This window comes from Lissotriton vulgaris, chromosome 7, assembly GCF_964263255.1.
Source record: "Lissotriton vulgaris chromosome 7, aLisVul1.2, whole genome shotgun sequence".
In the NCBI taxonomy this organism is placed as follows: Eukaryota; Metazoa; Chordata; class Amphibia; order Caudata; family Salamandridae; genus Lissotriton; species Lissotriton vulgaris.
The window spans coordinates 895243397-895267911 of NC_141695.1; the positions used below are offsets into that span (position 1 = coordinate 895243397).

A 24515-nucleotide genomic window follows, 5' to 3' on the forward strand; every position below is an offset into this window, starting at 1 on the left:
CAAAATTAATACATTAGATTAATGAGTGGGACAGGCAATAACTAAGGATTAATGCAGGATCTTTATCTGGTTTAGGAAGAAAAATAATGGTTGCTTCTTTAAAAGATCCCTCCACAGACGCTTTGTTTGTGTATACCTGGACCAATGGTAGTAGGAGAAGAAAAATTGGTTCCTAAAAGTAGTACTAAATTCTGCTTGAACAACATCAGAACCTGAGGATTTTTTTGCATTTAAATACCTAATGGCTTTGCAAATATCGTCCATAGTAAAAGGAGCATCAATAATACTTCCATCAGCAAGTTGCACTTCAATCAATCAATCAATCAGGGAATTATAAGTGCGCTACTCACCTGTGAGGGTCTCAAGGCGCTGAGTGGGGGGCGCAACTCCATTCAGCCGAAGAGCTAGGTCTTGAGGGTCTTCCTGAACGTGTTAAGGGAGGTGGCGTGTCTCATGTCTGCCAGTAGCTCATCGCATATCTTGGCTGCAATGTGAGAGAATGATCTTCCGCTTGCTCTGGCTCTGTGGATATGCGGGGTTTCAGCCAGCGCAATGTTGGAGGATCATAGGTTTCTTTTGGATACGTGGAAGTTTATCCTGTCGTTGAGGTATTTGGGTCCGTTGTTGTGCAGGCATTTGTAGGCGTGAGTGAGAATTTTAAAGGTGACTCTCTTCTCAACGGGAAGCCTGTGGAGTCTCGCAAGGAGTTAGCTGATGTGTTAGTGCCATTGGATGCAGAAGATGAGTTGGGCCGCGGTGGTCTGTATTGTTTGGAGTTTGTGGAGTAGGGACTTGTTGATGTCGACATAGAGCGGGTTGGCATAGTCCAGTCTGCTGGTGATTAGTGCGTGGGTGACTGTCTTCCTTGGCTCAGTGGAGATCCATTTGAAGGTCTTGCGAAGGATGCGGAGGGTGTTGAAGCAGATGGAGGTGAATGGCGTTGACCTGTCAGTTCATGGTGAGTGATGAATCGAGTATGATGCAGAGTTTTTTTTGTGTGGTCTGAAGGGGTGGGGGGGTCCAGAGGGCTGTCGTCCACCAGTTGTTGTCCCAGGCTGAAGGGGTGGTTCCAAGGATGAGGTCTTCTGTCTTCTCGGCATTGAGTTTTAGGCAGTTGTTGGTCATCCAGACTGCGTTCCGCTGTGGAAGTTGAGTTTTGCTGTGGTGGGGTCTCTGGTGAGGAAGAGGATGAGCTGGGTGTCGTCGGAGTAGGATACAATGTTAAGGCAGTTTTGTCAGACGATGGCTGTGAGGGAGGCCATGTAGATGTTTAAGAGGGTCGGGCTCAGTGATGACCCCTGTGGGACTCTGCAGGTGATTTCCGTGGGGTGGATAGGAAGGGTGGTAGGCTGATCCTCTGGCTTCTTCCGGTGAGGAACGAGTGGATCCAGTCCAGGGCTGTTCCTTGTATACCGGCATCGTGTAGTCTTGCTACTAGTGTGCGGCGGGAGACTGTGTCGAAGGCTGCAGACAGGTCAAGGAGGATGAGGGCTGCAGAGTGGCCTTGATCCAGTAGAGTGAGGATGTCATCTGTGGCGGCGAGTAGGGCCATCTCGGTGCTGTGGTTGCTTCGAAACCCAGATTGGGATGAGTTGAGGAGGTTGTGTTCTTCAATGAGACTTGTCAGTTCCCTGTTGACTGTTTTCTCTGCTACTTTGGCTGCGAAGGGGAGAAGCGAGATGGGCCGGTAGTTTTTGAGGTTGGTGGGGTCGGCCGTGGGCTTCTTGAGCAGGGGCCTGGCTTCTGCGCGTTTCCAGTCATCTGGGAAGGTGCCCATTCTGAAGGTGGTGTTGATGGTGCGTTGCAGTTCGGGTGAGATGGTGTTCGCGGCTCTATGGTAGATGTGGGGGGGGGGGGGCAGGGATCAGTGGGGGCCCTCGAGTGGATGCGTGGCGGTGTCCTTGGTCGTGACTGGTGTCCAGTTGGAGATGATAGGCTGGTTGGTGTCTTGGGGAGGCAAGGGACTGGCTGTGGAGTCTTGTGGGAGGTCAACAAAGTTATTGTAGAGTGTTTTGATATTGAGGTGGAAGTAGGTTTCAAGCTTGTCGCAGAGGTCTTGGGACAGGGTGATGTCTGTGGCTTCGCTGCATGGGTTGGTGAAATCCTGAATGACACTGAAGAGTTCCTTGGAGTTGGTGAGGATTTTGTTGTGTATTAAGTTCCATTTGGTTGGTCTGATTTTGTTGTGGTAGTTCGTCTTGGCGTCCTTGTAGGTGGAGTGGTTATCGGTAGTTTTGGCGTTCCTCCAGGTCTTTTCCAGGCATATGCAGGTGTGCTTGGCTACTTTCAGATCGGTGGTGAACCAGGCAGCTTTCCTGGGGCGTTGTTTGCTGGTGTTGTATAGAGGGATGATCTTGTCTGCGCAGTTGGAGATCCACGAGTGGAGTCCTCTGGCTGCGGTTTTTGCGTAGGATGCCCAGGTGTGGTTGTCTCGGGTGAGGGTGGAGTTCAGTTGCTCGTCGGTGACCTTGCTCCAGTTCCATCCGGGAGGGCGGGGGCTGGTTTAGGTGTCTTGGGTTTGTCGACAGTGAAGTGCACGCAGTGGTGGTCGGTCCATGGTGGTTGCTGTTGTGTGGCTGTAATGAACGCTGTTCCCTGCAGTGAAGATGGGGTCGAGGGTGTGTCCTGCTCTGTGTGTAGGTGCAGTGACAAGTTGGTTTATTCCAATGTTGGCGAGGTTATCACGAAGCATGGTGGAGTTGGGGTCACTGGTGCTGTCGAGGTGGAATTTGAGGTCTCGGATGAGTATGTAGCTCATTGATGCAATGGCGTGTGGTGCGATGAAGTTGGTGATGGTGGTGGCGAAGGGTGTTCGGGGGCTCTGTAGATGAATGTTCCTCGGAGTGTGGTCTTAGGACTGGTCTGGCTCTGGAAATGCAGGTGTTCAGCGGAGGGGAAGGTTTAGCTGGAGGTGGTGAGGTGGAGGGTGCTCTTGTGGGCGATGGCGAGGGTTGGTCTTTCCTCTGGATCTTGTATCTGTCCGGGATGATGGTGTTGATGTCGGGATGGAGGTGGCGTTGGTCCAGGTCTATGTGAAGAAGGCGATGTCGGGGGAGAGAGAGTCGAGTAGGTTCCAGATTTCCATGGTGTGTTTGTGTACACAGCGCACTTTGAGGAGGATGCATCTGAGGGTTTCGTCAGTGCTGGCACTATTGAGGGTCTGGGTTGTGGTGAAGGTCCTGCGGCAGGAGAACTGGCGTGGGTCGAGTTCGGGGAGGCCTGTTGGCAGTCTCTGGGTCTTCCAGGGTTGAGTGCGAAGAGGGTGGTAGTGTTGTAGCGGTGGAAGGTCGGAGATCCAGGGTTCCTGGAGCTTATCGTGGTCGGGGATGGGACATTTATCTAATATGGTATCTTGAATGTCATGAGGTTTACTATAAAGGTTTGAATTACATTTCTGAATTTGTGTAGCTATTTCTGTGGCAGGGAGAAGTAAATGGCCACCTGGAGTTCTTAGAGCAGGTATCTGTTTTTTAATCTTTTTTGATTCGTAAGTAATTAGCAAAAGTGCAGCCAGATTTATTTACATTGAATTAGAAATACATTTTTGGTTTGCAAGTAAGAAGGCCTGCTCTTTTACTGAGCAAAGTATTATATTTGTATCTTAAATTTTGTAATGGTGTATTGACTTGAATGTCTGAAGATGATAGAAATATCTTTTCAGCTTTGGCAATTTGCTGTTCTAAATTATTAGGATTTGAGTTAAATATTTTATTTCATGTGCCGTGATAGAGGTAATAACCCTTCTAATATAAGCCTTAGAAGCATACCAATGAGTAATGTTAGAGCTATGCTGCGGTTGAATATTATGTAAGTATTCAGAAATAGCAGACAATAGCTTTTTTTTGGTTTGCAGAGATTGTACAATATCAGTAATTACTCCCCATCTGGGCTTATGTTTGGAATAGTCCCAAGAGTTAAAGCAAATTAAATTAAGGCCTGGTCTAAAATAGTTAAGGGTTCTATTTTAGGTTTTGAAATTGAATGGCATAACTTCCTGGAGGAAAATAAGTAGTCAATACACGAATATATAGAATCAGTGGGATACGTGAGCCTCCAGAGATCATAACAAAGTATCAGCCAGGAATATTTCAAATTCAGCATAGCACCGATGTTGATACAATTTAAAAGTTGAAATTCTATCAGAAATCATGTTAAAGTCCCCTCCTAGAATAAGAGGTACATTTACAATAGTCATAATTTCTGAACAAATTGATTTCCCAAAATGTTAATCATCTTGTGTTGAAGAAGGAACATTAAAGAAATGTATATGGTATTTGTCAATTAATGTTTGAACTTACACATATCAAACATAAGAATCAGGTTTGTAATTTAAACTGGTAACTTGTAACTTGAGATATATATAGCCACACCATTTTTTCGCCCCTAGGCAAGCCATGAAACTATATTAACAACCCACAATTTTGACATATAAGCCAGAATATTATCATCAATATGAGTTTCATGCAGAAAACAAACATCCACTTTACGTTTATGAACATGGTCTAATATTTTACTTCTCTTTATTGGATGACGCTGACCTTTAACATTTAAAAAGGCAATTTTTTAAGTATATCTATTTGCCCTAATGGAAAGAATAAGTAGGAAAGAATAGAAATGAAATTTGAAGATGGGGACTGAATATAAGAAATAAAAAGCGACAGTAGTCTATATGTAACAACAAGCAAAACAGACAAGACAGATATTACATGAAGGAAAGAAAATACTAGCTGCAATATTGAGACAGCGAATGTACAATCCAAAATTGTGAAAAAGAGCCATGGTACCTGTGGAAGAAAAGAACATTATTACAGAAGTGATATGGCTGAAAATGCTTCAGGTATCAATAATAGAAGCTTGAGAATCCATTGCAACTGTAGCATGATAATCTAAATCATGAACCAGGTCTGCAATGGTTTCTTTAGCAAAGTCTTGATGATATATTTTATTGCCTTCCATCATTAAGGATGAAATGTCCATGACAGCTTTACGTATCAGTATGAGGTGGTGATGACACAAAACACTTTAAATATGACTTAGTGTGGTTTAGATGTATTGTGTTTATGATGTGAGTGTATGGAATGAACTTTATTTCAAACTTCTCTTAGAGTTTTAATTTCAATAAAGATTTTGATAGATTTTCCAAAAAAGCCTTGTAATTCTTACCTTCAATCAATATTCTCAGGCAAATTAAAGATATGCAAATTAAATTCACGATTACTATTTTCCAAATCCAACAGCATCTTTCTCACAGACAGTGTGTAACGTGAGGGGGAAAATGAGCAATTTCAGTTTTATTATCATGTATCTTAATCTCTTTATTAGATACTTTAATTGTTAAACAGGCTATGTCTCTTTAAATATGTTTAACATCAGAGCAAATAGCGTCAGTGTTATTACGAATTGCTTGAACTTCTTCCAGAATTTATGCAACATAACTTACATTTCTCAGTTGGACATATTTGAACCTTTTTAGGAAAGCCAACTGTCAAATTGCATATGAAATACAGTAGTATTACTTATCACTTCAAATAAAAGTTCAGAGTGAAAGTATTAATGAAACAAGCAGTGGCATAGCCAATCGGTCTCGGAAATGGGAGTGCTTAGTTACAGAAATGGCAAAAGGGGTGTTGCGGTGGGGAATTAACCAATTAGTATGAAGGCTGCTGGTGCAGTGCTGGTTTTAGAGGCACATACTACACTTCATCATAGTTTCCTGCATGAACGTGACAAGAAAGCTGCATGTGCAGCTGAAGATAGGAATGGAAACCATTCACTTATAACATGACATGCAATGCAAGCATTTAATAGCTCTAGTGGCATGGCTGCACTAAAGCTAGGCTGCACAATACCAGTGCAGGCAAGGGCTCATCGTGATATGACGTATGTTCAAGACAGGCTGGCGCAGCTTGGAAGAGCGTTTGAACAAGATGATCTAATGATTTCTGACACAATGCAGTCATGATGGATGAAGTGCAGTGCAGTGTTGTTGGAGGACATTTGAGCCAATGGCTGTGGTTTCTGCGCACAACACCCAGTTGTAGATCTAATAATGTAGGCCCTTCATCGTTGTGCCATTGTGCATCATTGTAAACTGCTTCACTGCTTTGTCAGGGGTAGTAAGCGCTACGTAAATATAATTTACAAACAAATTGCTATATTTCCATTTCAATCAAGTACTGTCATGAGGCGAAGTACAGAGTTTGTCGTAAAAATGCTCCATTCTTTATTAAAGAGGAACTTACTACCTAAAGGTGCTGTTGGCTGCATTCACTTCCATCTGCTTGACTTGAAATCGTCCTTGTTTGGATGAGGTCTATTCACAACCCTCTGCTTATGTACAGTCCTTGTCCGGTGAAGAAGCTCCAGTTAGTACAGAACACAGCAGATGAAGTGTTTTGGCTATGTTGTGTAATATGATCCCTTTACACTCCAACTCTATGACCAGTAGTGACTCCCTGGAAGTTTGAGGTCCATGGGAAGGCTGCCCTGGTAACATAACACGGGTTACTTACAACACTTAAGAATAGCAGAAATCGATATGGAGTGCAATAAAAAGTCACTTTGAACTGGAAGTTTACAGCAGAGAAGTTGTACCTATTAAGGAAATAAGCTGAAAGTTTAACCAAAAGAGAGCTGCTGAGGCACAGCATCCCAGACTGTAGCCCAGGATGACCTGCAGCAAGCTGAGCAACAGCAGTGGCCTGCTGGAAGCAGCCCTGTGGAGGCGTGATGCTGGGATGATGGAAAGGGCAGCACTGGAGGTTGCAGGTCCCCGGCACAGAAAAAGGAAGTGGTGCCCGAGCCTATTTGGGCGCAGCCATGGAGCAAACAGGAGCCAGCCAGTGGCAGAGGATTTTTATTTTTTTTAAATGGCACTCGTCGCTAATGAAAACACTAGTGCCCCTAATGTGTGGCGGGACGGTCACCCATTAAATGTTTTTTAAAGTAGTCCCACAAAATGGATAAAAATGGCCGCTGCATATTTTTAAAAGTAGTTGGGCGGTACTGTCAGTGACTGCAAAACACAGGAAGAGGCATGCCCTTGACAAATGGGGAGAACAAACAAATGAAAAGTCTATGCGTTGGCTGTGTACCTACAAAGTAGATACAACCTGTCTCTTTCGAGATGCACGCCGTCTAGAGCTGAAACCTAAAAGGAGCCTTAAGTTCCTTGATAGTACAAACAATGTCACAGAATGCCTTTAAGAACATCAAAGCATAGAAAATGCAGCACCTTTAAGAAAACCAGCAAAGTTGCAAAGCCTCCTCTCCTCAGGCTAACCCTTCTCTCACACAGTCACCTGCCAGGAGCTGCAGTTGACAAAACTCCATCCTCAGTCTAGAGAAAGTGAGGAAAACACTAGCATTTTGCAGTTAAAAGCTTGTAATTTGGAAGAAGTACCTTAAAAGTAGCCCAAATACCTTATTTTGGCATTACAACATTGGTGTTTATGCCGGCAAGAACGGAGGTCACTTCGCACCCGCTATCTTGGTCTTGTGTGCTTACGTATCTCAAAGATCTCGGTTACACAGCACTCCTAGGGTCTCACTGGGAAGGGGCAGGTTCTAGGGCTTGTAGTGGCAGGAAAGGCATCAATAGGACATTGGAGGATCTGATAGGCTGCACAGAATGGAAGATAAAGGTCCGAGGGCAGCGAATATGGGCACCACATACAGCTGTAAACCTTCTAGCTTGGTTAGGGTACCTAAGGAAGCCCCCTACCTACATTTTATGAGGGTGAGTCCCCATAATTACAGGTCCTCCCATGTAATCCACCATTTCCAACAACACTTATTAATATTATATACCAAAAAATCTTTGATAGAACTTTATGCATGCATACTTTACAGTTTGGGTTACATTCCAATGCCTCAATTGTTAATTAATTCCTTCTTTCACAGATGCCACAATCATAATGGTAGCTGCAGGAGTGGTCTGTCTTGGGACCCACTCCTGTGCCTCTGCGTAAAGGATCAGAAAGTGCAGGATTTAGGGGGTAAGTACTACAATAGTAACAGAATACTTACTAAGTGGCTCGGTACAGACCCCAAACTAAATGCATTTCTTTGCTTTGTTTGTAAAGATACAACAGAAGGAACGGGTGTGTGTGGAGCCCACCGGGTGTTCAGTGAAGATTCTTGCAGCTGTGTCTGTAAGAACAACATTGAAAACTCCAACTGTGGTCCTCACAAGGTGTTCAATAATGAATCCTGCAGCTGTGTCTGTGAGAACAGCCTTGACAAATTTAGCTGCAAGTCCCCCAAAATGTTCAATGAGAAGTCCTGCACCTGTGCCTGTGAGAACGGTTTTGACAGGCCAAGCTGTGGACCCTACAGAACGTTCAGTGAGGAGACCTGCAGCTGTGTCTGCAAGAATGACGTCAACGGATCAAGGTGTGGGTCCCACAAGATGTTCAGTGAGGAGACCTGTAGTTGCGTCTGCAAGAATGGCCTTGACAAATCGAGCTGTGAACATCACAAAGTTTTCCACGAGGATTCCTGCAGTTGCGGCTGTAGCGGCCTTGCTCATGCAAGCTGTGAGCCTCCTATGCTCCTCCAGGACAACACATGTGCTTGTGTATGCCCTGAGCATGCACCCAAAAATTCTTGCAAACCTGACTGGGGTTGGGACAAGCAGAAGTGCAGCTGTGTATGCCAGAAGAGTTGTCCCAAAAACAAGCCACTGAACATGAACAGCTGCCAGTGCGAGTGCCAGGAGAAGAGCCTAGGCTGCCCCCGCAGGGGAAGTAAATTCGACCTTCACTCCTGTAGGTATGATTTCTTTTTAGTAAATTAATTAATTGATTTTTTACCTGGCTCGTTTGTTGCAGAGAAACTAAATCAGTTTATTGAACCTGCATTGGCTGTCATGCCTGAAAGATGTACTCTTAGGGGCAGATTTACAACTTCTGGCGCATCTCTGCAAATCAGCAGGGATGCGCCAGAACAGATGCATCACCTAATCCCCCCCTTGTGCCACCACAGATGCGTTGCATTTACAATGCGGCGCACCATGGTGCAAGGAGGGGCAGATGCGTGACGCATCTTGTGGCGTACGGGCGGCGCATTGCTAGAGTCGCGTCGCAAGCATGACGCAACTCCTGCAGTACACAGAGGCCGCCCATACTTAACGTGGTACGTCACTCATTATGCCTGCTCCAAGCAGGCGTAAGGATTTGACGCAGTAGGCTCGTAAAACTGACTCAGTGAAATCTTGTACATTTCACTGCGTCAGTTTTACGGGGCTTTCCTGCAAGGGAACGCCCACCCTGCGCCAGAACGCCCACATGAAACCTGATGCAGGTTTCATGTGGCGCAGGGCTTTACAACGTGAAGCATATGCCTAGATGCATCACATTGTAAATAAGTCGCAACATGGCGCATGGTTTACGCCGCCACTTCGTCACAAAAGTGTAAAAGGGGGAACAGCCTTTACAACGCGGGTATTACCAGGCGCTACCATTACAACGCTGCTATTACAACGCAAGTCGTTACAACGACTTGCGCTGGAGGGCGCTGTTGGATAGGGAATATTTTAATTTTCTATTCCAACACCTTCCCTACTGTAACGTGGGCTGGAGTTGGAATAGAAAATTAAACTATTCCACTTTCCAGCACTTACAGAGCAAGTTGTAGTAACGACTTGCGTTGTAAAAACAGCGTTGTAATGGCAAGCGTGGTAAAAGCCCCAGTTGTAATGCCATACAACCGAGTAAAAGTGCCGCAAGGGGCTTGTAAATCTGCCCCTAAGCAATTCAGTTGCTGACTAGTGTAGGAACATGGCCTGTGCAAATAATTGCAGAAACAAAGTATTGTGTCCTGCAGAATTTCATGTCAATTAGTGTGGATCCACTTAATAATAGAACTAATTTAATTTGAACCTGTATGGGGGAACACAGATGTTCCAAATTTTTCATTCAATCGCTGAATATAAGCAGGTTTCACAGACTTACGAAGGGGAGTCTCAAAATCAGTCCTCACTTTTAAAGGGGGGCAGTCATTCCACAGTACAGTCAAAGTCAAAAGAACTTTATTCGAATGTACATTATGACATTCATAAAAGCACATTTCAACAAAAAGTTTACAGTTAATTCATACATTACTAGAGATCACAAAAAGTATCAGTTTACAGGCAGAATACACAATTTAAAAACGTTCAGATTTAAATAATTAAAAGAGAGACTCTCGACAAGAACACTAATTATCCCTCCATACTTTTCCTAACTTTGATCGCAAGTTTTAAAAAATTACATACAAACAAAGTGCAATCACTACTTAATAGTTGGAGATAATAAAGTGCTGGTCGAATTTGTGCAAAGTTCAGCTTTTCGAGTATTGGTTTTAGGTATAGTTTCCTAGGTATCAAGTAAAAAGGGCAGATGAATAAAAAAGTGTGCCAAATTTTGCGGAGACTTATCGTCGCAGCCGCAAGATGGCAACACTTGTCCCCGATGGGCCCCCCTCGGTACTGCCAGTAGAAGGTGGAATAGATCTAGGCGGAACCTCGAAAGTAAAAAACGGTCATAGCCTGTCAGGGGCCATGACAGGTACGGTTCCATGTATACAGAAGTTTTTACAAGTACATGTTTCCGAACACTGTCTTTCTTTAATTCGGCCTCCTCCCGGGCTAGGTACCTAGAGGGAAGAAATAACTTCTTCACAGAAGTAACATCCGTTTTTCTAATGAGTTCAGGGGTTGTAAAAAGATTAGGGCGCCCTAGTTCAATTAGGCACTTTCTAATATATTTAAGCCAAGGAACTTTAGATCCGTTTTCCCAAGTTAGTGCTTCTTTCAAAAAATTTTGGGTTAAAGGTATTGCAGTATTTGTCCAGCAGTTTAGCCAACAAAGTACAGGATTTAAGGCTAAACTGTCGCTCAAGTATGACATACCTAATTCTTCATGAACGGTAAAGTTACCAGTACCCCTTGGTACCCTCAGAACTCTTTTTAGGAAGTTATTTTCTGCAGTTTCCAGACCTTTATGGGAAGTAAACCCCCATAATTCACTACTGTAACACGCAATGGATATACTTTTTGCTTTATAAAGTTGGAGCAATGCAGCCACTGGAGAATTACCCATTTTCCTTGCAAAATCAAGTATGGCAGCATTATAGCAGGTCCCCAGTTCAACTGGTGGTCCAGAAGGACACCCAGGTAGGAGAATGTCTTTGTCACAGGAATTTTTTCCCCATCTATATTAAAGGTATTTGATTTTTTGCACCCTAGGTCTACCTTCATGACATAGGATTTAGAGTTGTTAATACTCAAATCCCGGGAATGCATAAAGTCATGAAATGCTTTTAATAGAGTTTGTAATCCCGCTGCTGTCCTGGAGATCAGGACTGCGTCGTCCGCATAAAGCAGTACCGGCAGTCCTTTCCGGCCTACATAGGGGTAATCGACTCCCGTGTCTAAGAGATATTGTTCTAAGTCATTGATATACAGGTTGAAAAGGAATGGGGCTAGAATACACCCTTGGCGAACACCACGATGTATTCCAAATTCCCTTGATACTTTTAGATCTTGAGTATATCTGACATTAGCTCGTGTATCAGAGTGCATGTCAGCTAGGAAGTTTATTAGATTCTGTTCTATGCCCATTTTAGCCATGACATCCCATAATCTACCCCGGTCTACGCAGTCAAAAGCTGACGATAGATCCATGAATGCCATATGGATTGTACCTTCTCTGGCCATAGTATATTTCCCTATAATCATATATACGTTCAGGCATTTGGGCTATTGTTGAATGGCCAGGCCTGAAACCATATTGAATTGGGGAAATTATATTATTTTCATCGGCCCAAGTTGTTAATCTATTTAAAATTACACCCCCCACCACTTTTGCTATGGAGTTAATTAAAGATATTGGTCTATAGCAAAGTGGACTACTGCGATCACCTTTTTTGAATACAGGTACTATAGTAGAAATCCCCCATGAGGATGGACAACCAGACGATGCCGCTGCATTAATTACTGCGATGAGGACTGGGGCCCAAAGTGATGGCAGGGATTTAAAAAGGTCCGGGGGGAGGCCATCAGGCCCGGGGGCCTTGTTACAAGTTAGGCCTTGAATACCTATTTCAATCTCTTTAGCTGTAAAGTGCAATAAATTCTCCATAGGAGTAATAGAAGAATATTCTGCTGGGGCTTATTACTTTTGAAAATGACGCTGAAATGAGTGACCCAATCTTCCTCAGGGATATTTGTGCCAAGTGCCGTATTACTTGGGTCACCAAATAATGGCTTATTTATGATTTCCCAGAACCTGGCACTATTACCCAGGATTTTCGGGTCTAAAAGAGACTCCCAGGTGCTTGCCTTAACCTCTCTATTCCGTGTTGCGAGGCATTTTTTATACTGTGTACGCATGGCTTTAATACAGGCTGGGTCTCTAGGTTTAACTTTTAAAGCTGTCTTGAGGTCTCTATTCGCCTTGGAGCAAGAATGATCAAACCATTTTGGATTATTTCAAATACTCCCTCTTACAGGCACAGTTAATAAAGACCCCACTACTGCAGCGACCCCCTCAAAAGCAGACAAAATTTGATCGGGAGATGATGTAGATGACACACAGGTTTCGAGATCCAAACTGCAGCAGTTATTTATTGCTGTATATAGATTGTCACAGTCCACCATAGTCCATTTTAATCGGCGCTTTCCATTTGTAGTTTTTATAGTTCCACGGCTTTCACTGTTCTTTCGCAATTCCAGGATACCTCCACCAACATTAATAGAAATCGGGTTATGATCACTATGGGTATTCCATTGAATGCGGAAATCCGAGGCAAAGTTCACAAGTTCAGTGGATAATAAAATGTGATCTATGTATGAGCCTTTTGAGTTACCTTTAAATGTAGGAACTTGAAAGAGTGTACGCTCCGGTGTCTCGGACATGGCAGCGACCAGATTATACTTGTCCATCATATTATTGAGCAGTGTACCGCGCCGCGAGTGGTCAAAGTGATATCCTTTTATACTATTACACCCTAAGTATCCAATGGGTGTCTCTCCAGGATTCCCACAGGGGAGTTTATTAAAGTCACCAGCAATCAGCAGTTTATTTTATTTATTTATTTATAGCATTTGTAAAGCGCATCTGCAACCCTACGGGCATCCTGGCGCTGTGTACAATTTGCTGAAAAAATACTGTGCATCAGAGGAGGGGAGGAATAGTATTAAGGTTCAGGTGAGATTAAGCTTTGGGGAAGAGCCATGTTTTCACTTTTTTCCGGAAAGCCATCAGTTCGTCTGTTTTCCTGATGTCGATAGGCATTTTATTCCACAGATGAGCTGCGGCTATGCTGAAGGCTCTGCCACCATAAGTGGCTTTCCTAATTCTGGGTATGCTTATGAGATTGGAGGATGAGGATCGGAGGGACTGTGTGAGTGTATACCATTTGAATTTCTTTTGAAGTGGTCGGGGGCCCATCCCGTGTACTGCCCTAAAGACAATGCAGAGGGATTTAAAACAGATCCTTTGATGTACAGGTAACCAGTGAAGGTCGGCCAGAGTGAGGGTGGTAGAGGATCTTCGCTCTCGGGAGAGTGCCAGCTTCGCTGCTGCCGCCTGGATGCTTTGCAGTCTGGAAATCAAATAGGCCGGGGATTCCAGAAGCAGAGCATTACAGTAATCCAGGCGGCTGAGAATGGTGCTCCTAACTATAGTGGTTCTGACCTGCGCTGGTAGGAGGGGTAGTAGCTTTCGCAGTCCTCTCATTAAAGCAAAGCAGCAACTCACCTGCTTATTAACATTGGTCTCTAGACTCAGACTGTCGTTAAAGCTGACTCCGAGATTCTTCACCGATTTCACTGGGGTTAATGGTTCCCCTGAGTCTAAAGGCCAGAAATCGATGGGTAGACTTCTGGTGATTCTGCCCACTGCGCAGTGCATTATTTCCGTTTTATCACTATTGACTACTCGACAGTTTCTCTTTGTTGTCGCTCAAAAAGTCACTCAAGGGCAGTAGATTGCATTCTCCAAACTGATTAGATGCATTATAAAAGTTAATTAAGGTCAGTGTGGATTTACCCCTTTTTAGCTCAGGTACTTGTAGATTCCTGTTACCTGTGTGTCTGATGGTTTTATGGTGGGTAAGAGCCAGACTTATATAAATGGCCAAACCCCCCTTTGCTCTCCCACTGTTAGAGGGTTCAGCCTGGTTGAAAAAACTTTGGTATCCCTCGATGTGAGCAGATTTTTTATCTACCAGCCAGGTCTCTTGCAGGCATATCACTGCATATTGTTTAACAAATGACAGCCAGGTTGGGTCACAAATTTTATCGGCCAGGCCTGCCGTATTCCATGATACCAGACTTGTAGCGTTTAGGTCAGTACTTGAAGTTACCACTGTAGCGTTTTTTTGGAAAATGGGCTCTGTTCTAGCAACTTCCTGTTCTTCTAGTGCGTTGTGCTGTTGTTTTTCATTAGATAGTTCTTGGCTAAAAGCTTGTACATTATTTATAAACAGCTCAGGACTATTTTTTAGGGGTGAGCACTCGTCTGAGGTTCTTATGATGATGCCCATTTACTCAGATGTTGAAAAACAGTTAGTGATATCAAAAACATTAAGACCCTTTATGCTGTTACTTGTGTCTAATATCAATTCACATTTTGCCGTGTCCTTGCTCTCACAGGAAATTTGTGATTCGGGTAGTCAGTCAACCCCCTCCAAATCACACTGGTCATAAAAGGCATGAAATCTATTGGAAATAGGGACGTTGTACTGATTGTTTATGTTAGGGAGTTAGGGGTATTCCTGTTGGTGTGTCTGATATAAACCTTCCCTACTCTCTGGGTACATTGCTGAATAATCTCTAGTTCTATGATTCCAAGGTATAGCCTGGCCTAGATATAATTGATCACCCAAATCATGGTGACTATTTTTATCAGTGTTTTGCCAGTGTAGGTATTGATTAGTGTGAGTATAGGACCCTCTCTGTTCCCCATGGGGATGGGGATACCTGTTATTTGGCCCAAGACCATTAGAAGGGTAAAAATAGCTAAGGTCCTTTGTACGGATCAAACTATTTATAAAACCGTCCCTCCATCTGGTAATGTACCTTGCCACTCCGGTGTCATTAAATGTAACAATAATGCAGTCTCCTTCTGTAGATTTAAATCTGTGGCCCACCCAGTCTACCCTCCTAACATGTGCTATACGGCCATCAAGGTCAAGTCAAGTCAAGTCAGAAATTTATATAGCGCGCTACATACCCAGAGGGTCTCAAGGCGCTTGAGGAAGGGATGGGAATTACTTGTCGAATATCCAGGTTTTAAGTTGTTTTCTGAATGTTAGGTGGTTCTGAGTGAGGCGTAGGTGAGTGGGGAGTGAGTTCCAGGTTTTGGCTGCGAGGTAGGAGAAGGATCTGCCTCCCATGGTGGTTTTATTGATGCGAGGAATGGTAGCAAGGGCTTGGTTGGAAGATGGTAGCTGGCGAGGGGGGGTGTAGAAGGAAAGTCGTTTGTTGAGGCATTCGGGTCCAAGTTCGTAGAGTGCTTTGTGAGCGTGGGTTAGGAGGCGGAAAGTAATCCTCTTGTTGACGGGGAGCCAGTGGAGGTTTTTCAGGTGGTTGGAGATATGGTCTTTGCGCAGGATGTCTAGTATGAGTCTGGCTAATGCGTTCTGGATGCGTTGGAGTTTTTTCTGGAGTTTTGCGGTGATACCGGCGTATAGGGTGTTTCCGTAGTCCAGGCGACTTGTGACCAGTGCATGGGTAACTGTTTTTCTGGTTTCGGTGGGGATCCAGCAAAATGTTTTTTTGAGCATGCGAAGAATGTTGAAGCAGGATGATGAGACAGCGTTGACTTGTCTGGTCATTGAGAGTGAGGAGTCCAGGATGACGCCCAGGTTCCGTGCGTGGTCCGTCGGGATGGGTGCTTTTCCAAGGGCCTCTGGCCACCAAGAGTCGTCCCAGGCGGTGGGGGAGGTGCCTAAGATAAGGACTTCTGTTTTGTCTGAGTTCAGTTTCAGACGGCTGTGCTTCATCCAGTCTGCTACTTCTTTCATACCTTCATGTAGGTTGGTTTTGGCGGTGTTGGGGTCTTTGGTGAGCGATAGGATCAGTTGGGTGTCATCTGCGTAGGAGATGATGTTGAGGTTGTGTTGGCGAGCGATGGTCGCGAGGGGGCTCATGTATACGTTGAAGAGTGTGGGGCTGAGTGAGGAACCTTGGGGTATGCCGCAGATGACTTCAGTGGACTCGGACTTGAATGGTGGGAGGCGGACTCTCTGGGTTCTACCGGTGAGGAATGAGGTGATCCATTCCAGTGCTTTTCCTTGGATTCCGATGTTTTTGAGGCGCTGTAGAAGAGTTCTATGGCAGACTGTGTCAAAGGCTGCGGATAGGTCTAGGAGGATGAGGGCGACTGTGTCTCCATTGTCCAGTAGAGTTCGGATGTCGTCTGTTGCTGCGATGAGGGCGGTCTCCATGCTGTGTTTGGCTCGGAAGCCGGACTGTGAGGAGTCGAGGGATTTGTTGCTTTCGAGGAAGGCGGCGAGCTGGTTATTGACGGCTTTCTCGATGACTTTGGCCGGGAATGGAAGGAGCGAGATGGGGCGGTAGTTTTTGAGTTCGGTGGGGTCCGCTGTGGGTTTTTTCAGAAGGGCGCTGAGTTCTGCGTGTTTCCAGCTTTCCGGGAAGGTGGCGGAGTTGAGGGAGCAGTTGATGACGTCTCGGAGGTGTGGTGCTATGATGGAGTCTGCTTTGTTGAAGATGTGGTGAGGGCATGGGTCTGTGGGGGATCCTGAGTGGATGGAGTTCATCAGGCGGATGGTGTCCTCGGTGGAGATTGGGTTCCAGTCGTTGAGGATGTTCGAGGGGGGTGAAGGTCCTGCAGAATGTTGGGTGGGTTGGTCTCCGGGTCGGGTGTCGAAACTGTTGTGGATGTCTGCAATTTTGTTGTGGAAGAAGGAAGCTAGGGAGTCGCAGAGGTCTTGGGAAGGGGTGATGTCGTTGGAGTTGGCTGATGGGTTGGTGAATTCCTTGACGATGTTGAATAGTTCTTTGCTGTTGTGGGCGTTGTTGTCTAGTCGGTCTTTGAATGCGGCTTTCTTGGCAGTCCGGATCAGTTGGTGGTGTATGCGGGTGGCGTTTTTGAAGGCGTCCCTGGTGCTGGTGTTTGGGTCTTTTTTCCAGGCCTTCTCGAGGGAGCGGCAGAGTTTCTTCGATTTCTTAAGATCATCGTTGAACCAGGAGGCGTTTTTGCTGCAAAGTTATTTTGACGTTTTTTCGGCGGTGCTAGGATGTCTGCGCTGTTGGATAGCCATTGGGTGAGGTTAATCGCTGCTTGGTCGGGGTTTGAGGAGTGGGCAGGGGGGTTTTGAAGAAGCGATGAGGAGATCTGGTCGATGGTGATTTTGTTCCAGTTTCTTCGTAGAGTAGGTTGGGGTTGGTTGCGAGTGGTGGTTTTATTGTAGAAAAAGTGTACGCAGCTGTGGTCCGTCCACTGGAGGGTAGTGGTGTGACTGAAGGAGACATGTTTGCTGGAGGTAAAGATGGGGTCAAGTGTGTGACCTGCGATGTGGGTGGGCGTAGAGACAAGTTGTTTGAGTCCGATGTGAGGTTGAAGTGGCCTATGGGTAGTTAACCAATGAGACACCTTATTTTTTAATTCCCCATATGTCTCTGTCTTTCCCTCAGCTAATTTAGGAACACCTATCATCACCATTGTGTATGGGTGAGACTCTGGAGAGAGGTTAATGTGTATTGGTTTTTTAAGCGGTTTTAGAGTTGAGTTTACATTGGGGTCATTTATTGGCACCTTTCGTACTACCAAGGGCCTTGAGGGTCCGTGCTGGACGGTTTGTTTGTCCAAGCATAGACCCTCAGCTGCCCATTCGCTCTCGTCGTTTTCCACTGGAGGCGACTCGGGAGTGGCATTAGAATCTAAAATTTCTGCTGGGACACTAATATTATTAAGGACAGTAGAATTTTTTTGGGAAACATCCAAAAAAGTAACTCTCACAGCACCTGTCGGCGACAAAGGTAGTAACTGTTTAGCATTACCAGTATCAGGAAGATTTTTTGGTCGTGCAGTCCTTTTATTTGACAATTTAGGTGGGCATTTAGATAACACCTCTTTTGCTGGTATAGAATCAATTTTTTCCAGTATTAATGCTGTATTTTTATTATGAGTGACGTTGGATTTCTCCGTCAATTCTTCCAACTTGATGATTCTTTCTCTTATTGGTAACAAGAGAGACCTTATTAAGTGTTCTATCCGGTCCAAAAATATAGTATCATCTATCGGTGATAAGTCCGTTTGGCATGACCGGTGAACACTGCCCATTGTGTTATTTGATGGAAAAGACTGGTAAGTATTACAATTGTTTGTCTGTTTTGTTAGTCTAAAAGTAGACCAAATGTCTATAACAGAGGATATGTGTCTACAAGTAGATCGTGAAATTTGTTTCCTATTAATTTTTAACCTTTTCCTGTGCCGACTTCTAGATTTAGTTAACGGATTGTCCTTTTCACTCACTGGGGTGTTTAGGGATGGTAATCCCCCTGTGTTTACTTCGCATGATAAAGTTAACGGCATGTCCTTCGTTAAAGAAGGAGTACCTTGGTGTATCTGTGGGCTATGATTTAGTAGTATGCTACTTTCTGCACTGTTACAGATTATTGGTGTGTCTGTGTCTGGGGTGGGGGTTTCTCTTGCCTGGGTATTAGGCAAACCAGTAAAGGATTGCATTAAGAGTGAATCCTGCGAGTTAGTACTAAGATCCAGTGTGTTAGTAACAGGGGTGTTGTGTTGTGATAAATTAGGAAAACATAAATTAGGAGTTAGAGAAAGACGTCTCTCAGTACTTTGAATAGCATCAGCCACGACATTGATGGTTTTCTGCAGCATAATGTCAATTGCAGTGAGGGTGGGCAAAGGTGTGGTAGGAACCACTTTGTTCCTGGTTGAGGATCTGGTAGCAATAGGTGTCTTTTTAACTTTCATAATCATGCTATAATTAAGTTGTCCTTGATCAGACAATTGAATTGCCACAGTATTATACAGATGCCTTTACTTCAGCTCGTGGATATTAGTCACTGTACAGGTAGGCAGGTAATATATTGAGTCTCTCACCTTATGCAGGCTGATTTGAGCCAAAATCAAAGGGGGGTAGCCCGTCCCGTCCTCCTTGGGCCTCCGAGGGCCACAGAGGGCCCGCCCTTTGCCCTGGCTTAGCCCCGGGCGCTCCCGGGCGCTCCCGCGACGTGGGGGTGACGCTGTCTTTATGCGCCGCCTGGCGCGATGGAATTGGCGTCTCCCGCCGCAAAGCCTGGCGGGAGATGTAGTTTTGTGCCCCCTTCCGCTCGGCGGCCGCTATTCTTGGTCAATTGTGGCGGCGGGAGGGGGACGCTAGCAGGCAAGCACCAGGGTCCTCGGCAGATGCTGGGGGCGAAGTTTGCACACTCTCGGGTCAAGGCTGCTGGGTTTTGATTATTCCGCGTCACCCGCTCAACTGGGGTGACGCTGTCTTTATGCGCCGCCTGGCGCGATGGAATTGGCGACTCCCGCCGCAAAGCCTGGCGGGAGATGTAGTTTTGTGCCCCCCTCCGCTCGGCGGCCGCTATTCTTGGTCAATTGCGGCGGCGGGAGGGGGACGCTAGCAGGCAAGCACCAGGGTCCTCGGCAGATGCTGGGGGCGAAGTTTGCACACTCTCGGGTCAAGGCTGCTGGGTTTTGATTATTCCGCGTCACCCGCTCCACCGGGGTGACGCTGTCTTTATGCGCCGCCTGGCGCGATGGAATTGGCGTCTCCCGCCGCAAAGCCTGGCGGGAGATGTAGTTTTGTGCCCCCCTCCGCTCGGCGGCCGCTATTCTTGGTCAATTGCGGCGGCGGGAGGGGGACGCTAGCAGGCAAGCACCAGGGTCCTCGGCAGATGCTGGGGGCGAAGTTTGCACACTCTCGGGTCAGGGTTGCTGGGTTTTGATTATTCCTCGTTTAATGTTTATTATCCAATTTCATTCTGTCACTTTTGCTGAATTGATATATGTTCGGTAGAGTGAGGGTTAAATAACAGCAGTTTCAAAACATGCACGAGACAGGCGCTCACGCTTACCTGCACACACCCAGTAACGTCCACAGTACAGATAGCTGCAGTTTTGTGGTGTAACTGCTTTGGGTGGAAAGATTTGCCTACCTTCAAAGTTCCATCAGAGCAAAAAAACGCACTGCATACCTGCTTCAAGGCAGCCAGAGGCAATCAGATCTAGGTGCAGGCAGTCAGGAGGAACTGGACGTACTCTATGACACTGCAATAAGTACTAGCGATTGTGTTGTGAGTGAAATTTTAACTACACGTGTACAAATGCAGGCATATTAACTCTTTATAGGCAGCAGGTTTACTCTGGAAGACACTGGATGGCCATTTACATACACACACTAAATACTACTGTCTAACAGCACTCTGCAAGTTGGATAGAAAGTGTCACTATGACTGCATCAAGCACACAAGCCCATGCCAGAGCCTCTAAAATGAGCCTCAACTAAAAGGTTGGTCCTCTGCTGCTGCAGGATAAAAGCAGTGATAACCCGCAGATTATGCATTTGTATACGGACTGAAAAAAGTTAGAAGATATTTTTTTAATGACATTATAAGGGGTAAAGTATTTGTAATTATATATCTATATATTTGTATATATCTACTGGCAGTCAACAGTAGGTAGGTATAATTAGGACCCAGTTTCCATAGGAAAAGTGTCTTATAACTTGTCTACATCTTTGGCGCTGTTTGAGGAATCTTCACGAAATTATCCAAAAAAGTGCCCCGGTTATTCTTGTTGTGCATGGAAAGTTTCTGGGTGATCCGTCCATCGGGGGCAGAGCAAATGGGGGGTAAAAAAAGGGTGTTTCTCATGTTAATTCCCATAGGAATTTTAGACACGACTACAGGCCAAACCGCTGACCGGAATGACACCAAATTTAGTAGAAAGGTAGATCTTGGTCCAGAAAGAGACCTTTTTGTGATTTGGTGTAAATTCATTCAGTAGTTATGTAGATATTAACTGAAATCCAAATTTGTATACACAGGGCTGCAGATCCTCCTCAAATTCTTCTTGGATCATTGAATCAATGCGCCAAAAGCAATGCCATGATTCGCTGGCCGCAACCTGAAAAAAAAGTTGCTACTGCCATTTGGTTCATCTGGACTCTTTTCCCAGCGTGTACAATGAAGTTAAAAAGTGATAGAAAGGGTCAGGGTAGAGGTACCCTGACCCTATGGGACTATTGGACATTGGCAAGAAATTGTCCAAAAACCTTTTTTTTTTTTACCACGCGAGGAGCTGTGGATCCTCTCTGGATCCTCCCTGATCATCACAGATTTGGGTGGATTTGTATATATATGTGGACCCAGACCCTAATTAAAACAAAAACACTCACTCACAGATCCACAAATACACTCACACACGCACTAACACACCCCCGACACACACACGCACACACCCACGTACACACCAAGGTTGCAGAGACAGTATAGTTAGGAAACACTTTTTTTTTAAAAAGCTTAGAAAATTCAATGAAAAAGAAGGCTACAGGGACATCATGGATTGGGGATAGAATTTCTTTTAAACGTAGACATTCACTGAAAAAAACTCAAAGGTTACAAGGACATTATAGTATGAAATATTCTTAGAAAAAACCTTAGAAATTGACAGAAAAAACAAAGGTTACAGGGACATTATAGTTCGGCTCAGATTTCAATTGTACAAAATAGAAATTCAGCAGTTATAGTTACCTGTGATAACTATATAACTTACACCCCGCAATGCACTGCTTATGACCTCTCATATTACTTCACTCATAACATGGTCAGTGACATCACTCATGACATCTCAAATGATATCAATGCTGACATCATCCAGTGAGTGTAAGTTTTTTCTAAGAGTTTATGATTGTTAAACATATATAATAAGCTACTACAAAAGTTATATTAGTATACTAGGTGTACAACTAATGAGTGATACTATTTCTAACATATATTGTGTGAGTGGGTGTCTAAGTGGCTAAGTAGGTGTGGGAGTTGGTGTGTGAGGGTGATATGTGTGTATAAGTAGCTGTGAGGGTGAGTTGCTTTGTCAGTGTCTGTTTTGGTGTGTGAGTGGGTCAGTGGATCAATGGTGCTATGGGTGAGTGAGTGCCTCTATGGGTGAGAGTGGCTGTATGGGTGAGTGAGTGGGTGTGTGAGTGACTGTATAGTGAGTGGCTGTGTGGGTGTTTGGTTAAGTGAGTTGGCGTGTGAGTGGCTATATTGGTGAGTGTTTCTCTTTGTGAATGGCTGTATGAGTGAGTGAGCAGATGTGGGAGTTCTTGCTTGTATGAATATATGAATGGGTATGTATGTAGTGTGTGTGAGTGGTTGTATGGGTAAGTTGTTCTATTGAGAAGCTGGTGTGTGAGTGGTTGTATAGGTACTTCTAATGTGCTGTCAATGGGTATGTGAGTGGTTGTCTGGTTGGAGGTGTGAGTGGCGGTGTAAATGTTATTTGTTTCTTAAATAAAATGCATTGGCATACAAGTCCTAGCTTCTGAAGGCCACTACTTTTAATGGTGGCAGTCATGTTGTTCACATGGCATCACTACCAAGAAGGGACACAGTTGCTTGACCAATGTGCACCAACAAACAAAAGAAAAAGTTAATAAAAATGATTTAAACAAAAAAAAAGAAGGAACACAGTTGCTCAAGTGGGTTGGCTCATTGTCCCAAGCAGAATGTTGTAGTGGGGGAGAGCTAAATGTGATACTTCAGTAGAGCAATCAATAAAGAGAGCTAGCTGAAAGCCCCTCGAAGAAGTCCATTATACACATATTTATTTTTATCAAAAGGCCAGACCTAAAAAGGAAACCTAGCCATGCGTTTACCATAAAGTGAATGGTTTAATTGTTGCTTTTCTGCAGGATAGGAACTTTTTCGGGCAATGAATTTTTAAAAAATTTTTTTTTACTTTTCTTTGATAATAGGTCATGAGTAGTGTACAAATCTCTATTGAATGCATAAACAAACGTGTTTGCATCCCATTATTTGGATCATCATTCAGTGTGCTGTTGTTTAAACAAATAGCCTTTTCTGTCATATTGTTGTATTTAATTGCAAATGTTCCACAGTTAACCGTAAACAGGCCTCTTTTCACTAAAAAAGCTGCACATCATATCACATGACCCATTCATTTAGGATTTTTATTACTAAACTCTTACAAAATAACCCCAATTCAAAAGACATATTCAATGTTAGTTAATTCCATGCGATACTGTACTAGAATATTGTGCTGCAAAAATATCGACCTTTGAAATAGCATCATGGCAAAGATATATAGGTCAGTATAAGTTTATATAAGTTTCCTTGCACATACCCACGCGTCTGTCTGTGGCGCGTTTACAGAGACCCCGCCTCACCATCCTGGGCTTGGACTGCACAGACGTGAACTGTTAAGTTCTTCGTATGCCAAAGGTGTTTGGATTGTCCTAAGCCTGCCTCGGAGACCAAGGGGAAAAGGTTGTCAGGAGCGAGGTCAGTCGGACCCCGTGTTGGGCGGCAGACACTGTTCTGCAGCCCCTGCCACATTAACTCCTGGAATCAGAGGCGGAGGTGGCATGGGGAGACGGAGGAGGTTTTGCTGTGGACATTAAAGCCGGGAGTCGCATCAGCAATATGTTGGTGTGTCCCAGGGCGCACTTTGGCCATCCTCCCTCATGGACGCACATTGGAATGTAACAGCAATCCACCCCCCCAGCATCGACCGCCAGGGACTCTCTACGGGGGGTTCTGGGATGTGTAGTTTCCCATAGCACAAGAGATGCTACACAGGTGTGCTGAGTTGAAGCACTGGGGGCGGTGCGGACTTGGAACAGCAAGTTAAAAGAGAGGTGGAACTTTGGCTAAGGTGCACACTTACCTGTGGAGGCTTTGGGCGCTGAAGACGGCAAAACATCGGCCAGAAAGGCATTCGCCATGTGTTTACATTAAAAGCCTCCAACCGTTTCCCCAAGGGTCTTTGTTCTTCTTTACCTCGAAGAAGTTTCCTTGCACATACCCACGCATCTGTCTGTCTGTGGCGCGTTTACAGAGACCCCGCCTCACCATCCTGGGCTTGGACTGCACAGACGTGAACTGTTAGTTAGGAAACACTTTTTTTTAAAAAAGCTTAGAAAATTCAATGAAAAAGAAGGCTACAGGGACATCATGGATTGGGGATAGAATTTTTTTTAAACGTAGACATTCACTGAAAAAAACTCAAAGGTTACAAGGACATTATAGTTTGAAATAGTCTTTGAAAAAACCTTAGAAATTGACAGAAAAAACAAAGGTTAGAGGGACATTATAGTTCGGCTCAGATTTCAATGGTACAAAATAGAAATTCAGCAGTTATAGTTACCTGTGATAACTATATAACTTACACCCCGCAATGCACTGCTTATGACCTCTCATATTACTTCACTCATAACATGGTCAGTGACATCACTCATGACATCTCAAATGATATCAATGCTGACATCATCCAGTGAGTGTAAGTTTT

The 24515-nt window shown here is 44.6% G+C and overlaps 1 protein-coding gene across 2 annotated transcripts in view; it reads left to right on the plus strand.

The window, feature by feature from the left end:
• LOC147702648 (vascular endothelial growth factor C-like) overlaps nucleotides 1–24515 on the plus strand; it is a 107455-nt gene that overhangs the window by 33534 nt on the left and 49406 nt on the right. The window contains exons 5-6 of one of the 2 annotated variants that reach the window (XM_086931315.1): nucleotides 7903–7997; nucleotides 8085–8772. In XM_086931315.1, coding sequence (XP_086787441.1) covers nucleotides 7903–7997; nucleotides 8085–8772 — 783 coding nt within the window. The remainder of the gene's footprint in view (nucleotides 1–7902; nucleotides 7998–8084; nucleotides 8773–24515) is intronic. The other variant, XM_086931316.1, reaches the window with a different exon arrangement.